Source organism: Vicugna pacos, chromosome 13 (genome assembly GCF_048564905.1).
Source record: "Vicugna pacos chromosome 13, VicPac4, whole genome shotgun sequence".
Taxonomy (NCBI): Eukaryota; Metazoa; Chordata; class Mammalia; order Artiodactyla; family Camelidae; genus Vicugna; species Vicugna pacos.
The window spans coordinates 63,721,230-63,733,661 of record NC_132999.1 but is presented as its reverse complement, the minus strand read 5'-3'; the positions used below and the strand labels follow the sequence as shown (position 1 = coordinate 63,733,661).

The window sequence follows — 12,432 nt, the reverse complement described above, 5'->3', positions numbered from 1 at the left end:
GGTGAGGTGGTGTTGGAGTTGGGAGTCAGCTGAGAACAAATCTGTACTCACTTCCCATTCCACTACTCCCATGAACGTAAATCTCAGCTTGAAACTCTCCACAACCCAATCTGTTCCTGTGCCTTGATCAGGCAGGTGAGTCATGAGGCAGGAGAGAGCAAGACAGTGAAAAGGAAATTGGTCTAAAGTGTGGCTCAGACACAGCTGGTATAATGGGGGCAACATAATTCAAGTTCACACTGCACATCCCCCAGCAGAACAAGTCATTTGTTTGCCAAGTTACTCCCTAGGCTCTGGTCTGAAGAAATTCTACATGGAGAGTCCCTTACGGTCACCCTAGACCCTCACTGAGGCTCAGCAGCAGAACTAAGGTAAGAAAATGGGAATAAAAGACTCATGTTCTTGTCAGACTTAATGAAGTCCAAGGTCATTGTTCGTACAGCCATTAATCAGTGAGGACAAACCACCAAATTTTTGCTGCTAAACAGATTAATGTGCCAATCCTTAAAAAAAAAAAAAGCCTTGCACAATAGTAGCCATGTGTTAGCCACTTTAATATAAAATGTGATCAAAACTCAATTACAAGAGTTCAAAAAGGCATAGAAAAAACCAATGAGTTTCCATTTTATTACAAGTTTTAAAATCTGGGTGTATTGAAAAAAAAACTTATATGCTAATTTCAGCCCAGAGTTAATTTTTTTTTAACAACTAAACTAAGAATTACTACAAGGGTACATCAATGAACAAACAAGTAGAATTTGCAAACCCAAGTCACAAACTTGCTAACAAAGTTAATCATGGTAAGGGAGAGAGCACCAAAGAGCAACTGATGCCTCAGTTAAATTTGAAAGAAACTCTGCCTTCTCTGAGGGCAGAGAAACATGCAAACAATTCTGCTTCAAGAAATTTGCATAGAAATAGAAAATGCTAGCGCCTTTACCACAAATGAAATTGCAAAGCCTCAACATGTTAAATTCAATCCAAGGAGCACCAAATGTTACATTGGAGCCCAGGTACCTTTAACTTCCAGCTATGCAACTAGCAAGAGCACAAGAATCTCAGATGGAAATTAGCTGCAGGCAAGCTCTTGAAAACCATGAATTTGACACACCATTGTCTTGAGACAATAGACATTTCTGCAGAATTTTCAGAAGGGCACCATAAGGCATCAGGGTCTCTTTTCAATGTCTCTTGATTTTGTCAGCAACAATTAGATCTTTACAACCTCATTAATAACCCTTCACACATCTCTAGCCTCAGCACACACAGCAACAGAACCCCCAGTATCCCACAGGAACACCCCTTTCAGTTCAGTCCTGCTTAATGTCAGTTTGTAGAATGAGTTTTGACATTAAGCCCAGTCAAGGCCTAAATGGCACAGGAGCAACTACTCCCAGGGCGTCTCAGTGCTTCTGCCTCTTCAGCATGAACTGTCTCCCAATCTCCTCTCTTCACACCTGCCCCCGTGAAAAGACTCCAGAGCTGGGGCATAAAGATTTCCAATCCAGATCCTGGGGCACCTCAGATGCCCACCCCGGGAAGTTCTGCATCTCCAGCTCCCCCTGCTGGGGGTCAAAGTGACAGTCTGGCCCAAAGAATTGCAGAAACAATGATTGTTTACAAATTTCTATTTCATAGACTTCTACTTAATTGAAAACCTGGGTTTTTACAATTGGTCTTGGGACCCTTTCCTGAGGGGTAGAAGAACACACAGCAACGCCAGAGGACCACATGCCTACAGGAAGAAAAAGGATTAACATACATAGTAATTGTGTGCATCAAGAGTAATTGCAAAAAAAAAAAAAAAAAAGTAATTTGTAACCACAAAATGAAGACAAACGCCCCAGAACCCTGCATTGTATTGACTGCCATTTTCCCAAAGGAAGAGAACTCAGAAACAAGTCACTGGTTCTGCTTTCAGTGAATGAGGAGTTTCCATGTTTGCATTCCTGAATCTTTGAGATAAGTACCAGATGAAACTGACTCACCCTTTTTGGTGTAAAATAGTGACTAACTGAGCTGACATCTCCGCATCCTCATCCACCTGCTCAATGTCAAATAGCAGTCAGTTCCCTCGAAGGAGTCTTACCCATCTATTTTTGGCATTACTACCACAAGAATTGAAATCTTCAAGTAGGAAAAAAAGTCTAATTACAAGTGAGTGAGTGGCAGCCCAAGTGAAGCCCTCTTGCTATGCTTTCTGATTTTCTGTTCAGTCCACACTGCAGAGATACAAGGAAAACCACCATTTTGGTTCCTAAGTTTTATTCAATAATTCATACAAAATATTCCAGATAATTGTTTTAATCCTCATCTTCCTCCTCTTCTTCATCTTGATTAATCTGGAAGTAACGCAATTCGTAACTCTCTTTGCTGTTAGCAACTACGCGCAACCAATCACGCAGATTATTCTTCTTCAAATACTTTTTGGTGAGATATTTCAGATACCTGCAGAGAAAGAACACTTCAGAACTCCACTGGACACAAGACCTCCTTACGTTCTGAAACACTTTTAACTTTTATGAAACCCCCATTCAAAATCATTACAATTCAAGGTGTCTTCCCATCCAAGGAGTCTTCCCATCGTTCAAAAATGGCAAAGATAAGGCAAATATGCCCAGCCAGTGCTCTGATCAGAATAAACATCAGCCACATTTCATCTGAATTGACCAGAAAAATGAGAACAGATAAGAAGGTGTAATCGCTGTGCATTTAACAGCCATAACCTATAAAAGTTTTTAGTGACCACCAGAGAAAGAGATCGAGGCAGTAACTTGACAATTAAGCACACAACCTTAGTAACTTTTATTGAGAAATCACTGGATTTCCAATGAGTTCCAAGTACTTCCCACATGTCACCTCATTAATTCCAACCTCCCTTTTAGGTGGTTCAGGTTACTGGGACCACTGCTTAGGGCTGCGTCACACAAACTCACTCCTGCCGTGGGAGCTCACCCCCAGCGCCCCTCTCACACCTGCCCTGGCTCCAGCTCTGCAGTGAGAGCACTTGGCTTTTCTTCTCCATCTGCCACTTGCTGCCTAAGCCTGGGTGTGAGCCAGTCCCCACAGCCCGCTACTGTCAGAAAACTGCTCATGTACCAGCCGCGAAGGGCTCCTGTGCTCAACATAAAGCCTGCAATCCTGTTTCTTCTCCCACCCATTTGCTTATGAGGCCCTAAGTTCATCTATTCTGGGACCTTCCCAAAGCCATTAAGAGGGAATAGAAGGCCAAGCAAACCCACTGCTGGGCAAGTTAACATTTCCAGACCTCAGTTTCTCCATCTATAAATCAGGGCTCCTGATACTTACCATCTCTTCAAACTGGTACAAGGACTAAATGAGATGCGTGGCAAACTGGCACGTTAGCAAGACTCATGTTAACAAATCAACAGACTAAACACGTCCAAGAAATTTACACCAACAAAACAACAATCTTCACAAAGATGTGAAGATCTCGGTTCAATTCTACACGATTTTCCCTACATGAAAATAATTTGGTCATTGCATCTAAAAAGTATTATTATTTTTTAATTTATTATTTCTCCTATACTGTATTCCGATGAGGTGGTTAATTCAAAAGTGAGGCAACAGAATGTGGGGGGAGCTAGGGTAAAAGTGCAGCAGCTCAGCGGTAAGAAACCGTTCTGGCTCAGGGACCCCTTGAATGTTTCAAAAATAAAGCTCTAACGGATGAGCTCTTTTCCTTCTCTTCTGGGCAAAGAACAGAAAATATGTGAAAACTGAAGGAAGATGGGTGTTTAGGAGACATTCTTACACCAGGTTGGGAAAACTGGAAACAGGTCACAGAAAAGCTAGATTCCTCCCGGCGGCTCCTCAGACGCCCGGCGGGGCGGGTGTTCTGTGCGCCCCGGGGGCCCTGCAGCTGCCCCAACTCCCATTCCATCAAACTGCCTTCAAACTCAGCCAGCAAGACAGGAATAGCTCATTCAGCTTTAAAGTCACCCCTCGACTGACTTAGTTAAAAATAAAAGCCAAGACTTAACTATAGCCAACTTATCCTAACACAACTTCAAATTTCCCACTACTTGGTTCAGTTTGATTAAAAGCTCCTAAGAATATAATATGCCAGGCTCTGGGCTAGGAGCTAGATTTAAACATGTCCAATTCTTTACAGACTTGAAGTGCTTTAACCTCATCCTCAAAACAAAAAACACAACAAACATAGCAGGACAATGAACTGGTATCTCTGACATAGGGAAAAAAATGGGCCCACAGGAATTAAATGGAGTGGCTTCAGCCTAAACTGAGGTTTCAGATTCCTCATCTAATTACAGTAGCATTTACAGGGAAAAAATACATAGATTTAAAAATGAAAGCTCCCCAATGTGATCTAGAAGCCAAGGAAGCAATGTCTTCACTTTTAAGAGTAGTCTAAGCATGTTTTAGCATCTTTACTGCTTGAAATATTGTAGCCTGTGAAAAACAACATGTAAAAACTATCAAAAGTTGATTACTTTTAACTACCATAATACCATTTATTCATTCACTCACCACCTCCTTGCACTGGACACTGTCCCAGAAGTTAACAGGCACAACCACAAAGCAAATTATGGGGAGCAATATTTCTGGCGGGGGTGAGGGCGGGAATCAGTGCTGGGATTCAAGCAAGTAACACTCATCTCTTTCCCATACCTTTTGGAAAAAGGCACCTCGGAAGTTACAGTAATTTTGCTTTTGCTTCTCTCGATCGTTACAACTCCTCCACCGAGATTCCCAGCTTTTCCATTCACTTTGATTCTCTCCTGTAGAAACTGCTCCTGTAGAAATCGTCAAATTGACCAATTAGTGAGGTGACCAGTTCACCCATCTCAGCAGCAGAACATTTAATTTTTTTAAACTCCTAACTCTAGCAAATGTAGTTCTTTAAATATTTAGTCAAAAAAAAAAAAGAGCAAATCTTTAGCTATCAGCAAAAGGTCTGAAATCTAGGAACAGCAATTAGAAAACGGTGCTAGCCAGCTGTTTACACCTGTGACATCAAAACATCCCAGCATGAACATACCTGGCTGCCTCCAAACACGGCCAAGGGTGCCTCTGCTATGTGGAAGCTCTGACTTGTGGGCCAAGGGTAAAGAGCAGACAGGGAACCCAGGCCCACACTTACAAGATACAGGCAACCAAAGCTGCAGGCAATTCTGGACCTAAGGAATATGGAGCACTGGCCTCTGTATGATGAGAGAAAGTATGTCTTCAACGCCGCAGAAGGGACAAAACCATACAGCAACCAAAACATTTACAGATCCGGTGAGGGGCCGTGTGCACCGTCACCAAACAGAAGGGGCAGTGGCCCAGGAGCCCAGAGGTGGGCTCTCGGCAAACCTCAGTTGAAGCCTGGGCCAGTCATTCACCTGCATGGGATTCAGGGGTCTTTGTCTGAAAAGAAGGGCTCTGTGGTTTTCTCGCTATTGAGATATGAACTCCCTTTCAGCTCCAAACCCCTACAATCCTCTAGTTAAAAACTCCACAACACTATTTTAACTGATGATGGGGTAAAGAGGGATCAGGTCAGAAACCTTGACTTTTGCATCTCAGATTCATAAACAGCTCGTGTTTTCTATCCTAAGGAGGCATCTAGGAGGAAGACAGCCACACCCCCAGTGAGTATGTTGGAAGGGAGGAAACAACACCAGAACAGCGCCACCCCAGACACAAACTGGAAGGAGTCACAAAGGCTAGGAGGGACAAGAGGCCACAGAGAAAAGCAAGAAGTCAGTGGACAGAGAAGGAAGTAAGGAACCGACCGAGGGACTTCCTGCAGGACAGGGACCCAAAAAGGCATCGGCCCCAGGGCAGTGAGCCACAGGCCACTCCAGCTCCACACTCTGTAAGCAGGGGCTGTAGGCTGAGCTTTTCGCCTTTTTTATTTGAAAACTATTCTTGCTGTAATGATGTTATCTTAGCAGTAGCTGATCTTCTGGAGACTGAAGAGAAAATACAAACATAGCCTTCTTCACAAGCCTCAATTCCCCAAGCTTGGCTACTGCAGAAGAAAAGAGTAAAACGCCAAAACCAAGCTGCAGAGTCAAAGTGTGGCAATGAAGTTAATTTTTCTAGATTTATGTGAAATAAAGGCATATGGAGGAATGGGGCCAATAAGAGGGCAAAAAAAGCAGTACAGAGCAAGGTCTGAAAAGAACCAGGCTCCAATTACAATATATCAGCAAGCAAGATCTTTTCACAGAGACACTGAGGCTCTGATGCTTAATAAAACAGAAAGCTTGAGGAGATGCTGCCCCCTGTCCAAGGCCCCAAAGCCAGGGCAGAGGCAGCCCCCTGTCCCTGAGCTTAGGGCCCACAGTTTATGCTTAAATACACCCAAGTGCAAAGGAGATGCAGGATCCAAGGAAGTTTGCCTGTTTCCTGGTAACGTTTACGTAAAATCATTTTTGGAAACTAAAGGAGAAGAGGAAAAGGAGGTAGTTCTCTGACACGGGCATGCTGGAGCCCATCTCATTTACTCCCCACAACTGCTACACACTCAGAGACAGCAAGGTTTAGAAACCAAGAACTAGACCAAGCTCCAGGGTCAAACAGTAGAGCCAGAACTGCAGAGGAGCCTGAGAGCCCGAAAACAGAAACGTGCTCCAGTACGGAGGTTTTCTCAGCAGGATCTCAAACGGTTCATTACGGTCCGGAGTGGCATCAAGGGTGTAACTTACAAAGTTGGCAGCATCCATGATTCCATCTTCTACAGGGTGGGTGCAGTCCAGGGTAAACTTCAGAACCTGCTTCTTTTTTTTGCCCCCCTTCGCCACAAGCTTTTTCTAAGAAAGTATACAAATAATAACAGAGATGAAGGCATAACTAGTCCAAAAAAAAAAACAACCCCAAAATTAACAGAAGCAAAAATACTAGTTGTGAAAGTGCACACAAATGCAAAAGTCAAGCAAGTGTGCTGCCTTGTGAGGGCGCCAAGAGCCATGCTCTACCCTGGGGTGGAGGGATGACACTTAAGCTCAGGGGCCGGGGGTCATGCCCTTTTGAAGGGGAAGTCATTCCAGCACTCCTGACCCATTGACATTTTCCAGCCTCCCCAATCTCTCTGGGCATGAAGGTCTGTTAGCTTATAACCTACAATAACACAAACATTTCTTTTTATTTGCCCTAGAACTTCCAAAATAAAGTTTCAAGAAATATTCATTTGTTTTATTACAGGATTAGGGCACGGCACACAACCGCCTTGCAAACCTAAAACAATTTTAATCTGAAGTCGACCCTTATCCTAACTCTCCAGAGTAGGGTCCTGATCACTAAGCAATTCTCCCTTAATCCTGTCTCACCTGCCTTCTCAGAACAGCGACCAGAACTGCACATCTTAGCAACACATCTCCCCTAGCTGGGACCAGGGTAAAGCTAAAACTTAGATTCTAATTACACCACCACTGTCAGCCTTTTGACTGGTTTAATCCATGAATTAGCACTTTAAAATCACCAGTCTGCGCACATCCTACAAGATTCTGGTTCCTTTACTCACAAAGCAGCTTATATTAATATTGTCAATCTACAAACTCCAACATCATTAAAAAAAAAAAAAGCATTGGTACAACCAACTTACCTGTTATCTGCAACTTAAAAAGCCTTTCAGAATCTAAAAAGACCTTTCCAAGAACACATCTTATACCTCCTTTCATGTTCAAAAAAGAAGCTCACCTAAAACTCGTATTAATTTCATCGACTTTTCAAGCATTTAGCTTCCTACAAAAATCACTCATTTTTTTCTTCTTAAACACATCTCTTCTTAGTAAAGATCAAAAGGGCTGCTTTAAGATCTAGCCCCGGAAATACACAATCAGCAAGTGAAAGACCTGCCCGCGATGGGCTCAAAACCGCCCATCGTGGTTTTAAACCAAAACCATACAAACGCCTAGAAGCCTTAAAAGCCCACCAAGACAGAAAGAGGTGAGCCGAAAATTTTAACATCTGTGTCCCAACAACAGAGGACAAGAAAACTTTCTCCACGTAACCTGGGAGGAGAGCAACCCGCAGCCAGAGTGACATGAGGACGCCGCACAACACAGTCCTAGCCTGGCTGAGAGAATGAACTGGGCCCTCGTCCTACACCAAAAAGGGTCTGGAGAACTGCGCCCTGAAGATCTAACTTCCTCCGGAGACACTAAAGGGCCCTCAAACCTGAGCCTCTCTCTGAAAACAGGCCGGCCAGGCCAGCTTCCGTGGACCTTTCCTCTGGTCCCGGAATCCCGGTCGTAGGCTTTCCGGATGCGCGGTCGCCGAGGGTGGCAGGTCCCCTCCTGGCCCGCCCTCCGCCCAGGTAACTGGGCCCAAGCCTTGGCTGCCTCACGCCCGCCGGGCTCCAAGGGCCGCTGACCAGTCCAGGCTGCAGCCTCGGAGCCCCAGCTCCCCGAGAGCCGCAGGCAGGGGCTCGAGCCCGAGCCGCGGCCTCCGAGAGCCCCCCGGTCTCCTCCTCGGGCCTCGGGCCGCGGCCTCCTCCGCCCAAACATGCGGGGCCCAGCGGCTTCCCCGGCCCGCTCCGGCCGGCCGGCCTGCTAGCCCGGCCCCAGCAGGACGCTGCAGAGCGCCGTCCAGCGCGAGCCAGGTAGGGGCCCGGCCGGCGAGGCCCACGTGCCTCTCGCAGAGCCGAGGCCTCACGCGGAGTCATACTAACCACAGGCGCCATGGCGGCAGCGGAGGCAGAAAGGGAGGTGAGTGAACTACGCAGACGCAAAGAGCCCGCAGCGCGCAGAGCACGCCCGGCTGAGACCGTACCAATCGCTCTGCCACGCCCCCTCGGTCTCCACCATTTCGCCCTGTTCTGTACGCTCGCGAAGCGATTATTTTGCCTGAATGCAAAACCCGCCCTCTCACCCGCCCAGAGGATTCCAGGGAAAGGAAGGAGGCTGGGTGGCCTGTCCCACTGTGAATGATCGGGGGGGGGGGGCCAGAATGGACGAGCCCAAAGAAAAATAAAGGGGTTCGCTCTACATTTGAAAGTCTTAGAAAGAAAAAATAAATAAGGAAACTCAATAAAACATAAGTTTCCAGCTAGTGGGATGGGAGTTGAACCTGCTAATTTGGGGAGGTGAGGCCCTTCTGGCCCCTGGGTCTTAATGCCCGAGCGCACTTGGCTTCTTCCTACCCAAAGAGCCCAACCAGAAAGCTGGTGCCCAGGTGCTCTAGACCTCTTTGCTGCAGATACACTCTTCACAACTTCAAGTTCAAGCCGCCTACCCTCCGATCACCACCTCCTAGCTTTCCTGTTCATGCCGAATAGTTTCCCAGTTCCAAAATCTCTTCTGCCAGCCATTCTCAAACTGGCATCCCAGGAATCACTTGGGACTCTCGTTAAAATGCAGATTCCAATTCAGTGGGTCTCAGTGGCTTGGGATTCTGCATTTCTCAAAAGCTCCCAGGAGATGCTGCTGCTTCTGCTGGTCCATGGACCGAAGTTGAGTGGTAAGGTCCTTCATCCCCAGACCTATAGTCCATGGACTGGATCACTTTCACTCACTCTCACCCCCTCGTGTCCTTAGCATTTACATTCCAGGGTCCTGAGTTGTAATCACGCAGTTACACACACCCTCTACTCTCTTTACCTGGCTGCCGCGTATTCACCTAGTAGAAGCCCAATCCTGGCTTATCATGGTGGAAGAAAACAATGCTGACTGGTGTAGGTTTACGCTCAGGGTTACTCTGCCAGCTGACCAAGCTGCAAGCCCCCCGCTATTCTTGACTACAAACCACATTTCTGCTTTGCCAGCTGCCCCTGCTTGGGTCCCTTTCAATGGGCTCAGAGGGAAGACTGGAGGAGGAAGAGACTTCTTTGTTTCCTTCCTGCTTGTTCCTGCTCTGTTGCTGTCACCTACTCCTGAGTCTTTATCCTGGTAGTACCACTTGCAACATTCCAGAAACAGCCATTGAATCCAGTTTGCAGTTATTCCAACACTTGTAGAACCAGCCTCTTTTTCTTCTCCCCAGAGACACGAGCCCCAGCTGAGCAACACCTCCTCCTCAAGATATCAGTTTCCTGGGCCCCCTCCTTCAAGTTTCTACATTTTAATAAAACCAGTCTAGTAGTGGTAGCTGCTTCCTGCCTGCAGTAGCTACGGTTCTTATTTCACCCCTCAAGTCACCTAGGATACAAGTCTTGCACCTAGTTAACAATCTTTAGTGTGCGTTCTCCCGACAGATACGTCTCCTAACTCTGACCAAGCCTTGGGGCTTCCTGACAATCCTCTACATGACTATTTCCCACCTCTGATCAGATTGCCAGCCCCTTGCCCCAAAACCTCCCTCTTAGCTGATGACTTCCATTACTCTTTTTTTGAAAACATAGAAGTAATCCAAAGAGAATTTTCAGACACTCCCACCTTCATATCTAAGCGTCCAGCAACATCTTTACCCAACTCAGCCTTCCCTCCTGTTACTATGGAAAATGGGTCCTTGCCCCCACCTGAGGTCAACCCTGACATAAGGGCATTCATCTCGCATACTTTGGTCTACTTGAGGACATCACTCCAACAGTCCTTGCCCCCCACCTCATGAAATCATCTATGTATCCTTTCTTCTGGATTTTCTCCATTAGCATGTAACCATTTTTTAAAATCTCCCATCTTAGCGGGGAGGGTATAGTTCAGTGGCAGAGCGCGTGCTTAGCATGCACGAGGTCTGGGTTCAATCCTCAGTTCCTCCTTTGAATTAATAAATAAATAAAAACCTAATTATCTCCCCATCCCCCCCAAAAAGATTGAGAAAATCTCCCATCTTAAAACGGAAAAAGCAATCTCTCAACTCCCAGCATTCCCTGTCAATTACCACCCCTTTTCTCTCTTTACTATGGACTCAAATTTTGTGTCCCCCAAATTCATAGTTGAAGCCCTAGTCCCATCGAGGTCACTGGTGACATCCCCCTGCTAAGCACTGGGGTCGGGTCTCGCTCCTCCTCTTCCTGCTTCTGTTAGCATCGGACGCCACAGGTCACTCCCGCCTCCTTGATGACCCTTCTTCCCAGGGAGCCCCCAGCACCTCAGGCTCTCCTGTCTCTCCTCCCACCTCCCTGGCTGCTCCTTCTGTGTCTCCTTGCTGCTCCTTCCTCCTCCCTGGACTCAAGAAAGAGCCACAGGGCACAGAGCTCCTCTCGCCTTTACCTGCACTTGACCTTTTGCATGCCCTGGACTCATGCCCTTAAACACGACTCCCCCAGTCTGTGTGTGCAGCCTCACCCTTCCCTGGACTCCTGCAGTCTCTAGTCTAGAGTGTCAAGCTGACCACCATCACCTCCACAACACCACTCTCACCTCGCACCCTCCTCCCTACACTCAAACCCACAGCCCTCGCCCTCACTGTCCCCTCTCCGCCCTTACCCACTCCATCCTCAGCCTCACCCCCACCCTGAGTCCCTTCATCTCCACCCACTTTGGTCTTTACTTTCCTCTAAATTTATTCCAACTGCTGGGACCTTGTACTTGCTGTTCCCTCGGCTTTGAACCCTTCCTGGCTTTTCTTGGTTCTGATTTCTTCTCATCCTCCAGAGGCTCTGCCCATGGTTACCTAGTGTGTCCTCAGCTCCACCCCCTCCCGGCTACCCTCCATCACATCATCTCACTTCTTTCCTTTGGAGCGTTTAACACAGGCTGTCATTATTGGACTTGTTTATTTGTGTACTTGGCTGATGTGTTCCCTTCTCTGTGCAGGGCCCACGGCAGATGCTCAGTAACTATTACTCAAATTGATGAAAACCGGAACGGATGGGCTAAAGAAGCCCGAGTGTCAGGAACAAACAGCCACCTCCAGAGGAAAATAATGCATCATTTATTTATAAAGAACCCATCCAGTTCTGTATAGCAGCTCTACCTCCTACTAGGGTAACATTTTCTACTTTGTAAGGTTGTCAGGATTAGATGAGAAAATACAAGGAAAAGAGCTTTGACTAGTATCTTGGCTCATAAACATTGACCATCGTTATTATGACTTGGAGAACAAATGGAACGAGGTCTAAGGAGGACCCTTAAAGGAATAAGTAGCTCCTGCCTAGAATTCACTTCTTTTCTTCCCCCTGGCAAACTTCTACTCATCCTTCAAAACCTAACTGGAATATTATCTCCTATTTTTTTTTACGTATTAGTAAGATTTTATTGAGTGCCTTTTGTGGGTCAGGCTCTGGGCTTCACTATGATTTCAAGAGGGTCAGAGACAGGGGCCCCTTCACATAGCTCACCATGACGTGTGCAGAAAAGGCGGGGACCCTGGAGAAAATGACACTTGGTGAAACAAGTACCTACCGGGCCAAGAAAGACAGAGGGGGGCCGGCTGGAGAGGCTCAGAGCTTCCTCTCTCACTCTCCCGCCCAAACCTACCTCTTCGGGGAGAACTGGCTGATGATGGGGGTGGGGTCTTAATTTTTTGGAAGCTGAGGACGTTCATTTCACCTCATTGAAGTCTCACCTCATCAACGGG

General features: G+C 46.6%; 1 protein-coding gene and 1 long non-coding RNA gene across 2 annotated transcripts; one reads left to right on the top strand and one right to left on the bottom strand.

Moving 5' to 3' along the window:
• Nucleotides 1–2,248: 2,248 nt before the first annotated feature.
• On the bottom strand, nucleotides 2,249–8,712 carry RPL22 (ribosomal protein L22). Its single transcript, XM_006196605.4, has 4 exons — nucleotides 8,645–8,712; nucleotides 6,681–6,785; nucleotides 4,654–4,778; nucleotides 2,249–2,448 (listed from the first exon to the last, which is right to left on the bottom strand). The coding sequence occupies exons 1-4, from the start codon at nucleotides 8,654–8,656 to the stop codon at nucleotides 2,304–2,306; spliced, it is 387 nt and encodes a 128-aa protein (XP_006196667.1). The 5' UTR covers nucleotides 8,657–8,712; the 3' UTR covers nucleotides 2,249–2,303.
• Nucleotides 8,713–9,181: 469 nt separating this feature from the next.
• LOC140700997 (uncharacterized) lies at nucleotides 9,182–11,911 on the top strand. The gene is made up of 2 exons (XR_012079770.1): nucleotides 9,182–9,432; nucleotides 11,670–11,911. It is a non-coding gene; the product is annotated as an uncharacterized lncRNA (long non-coding RNA).
• Nucleotides 11,912–12,432: the final 521 nt, after the last annotated feature.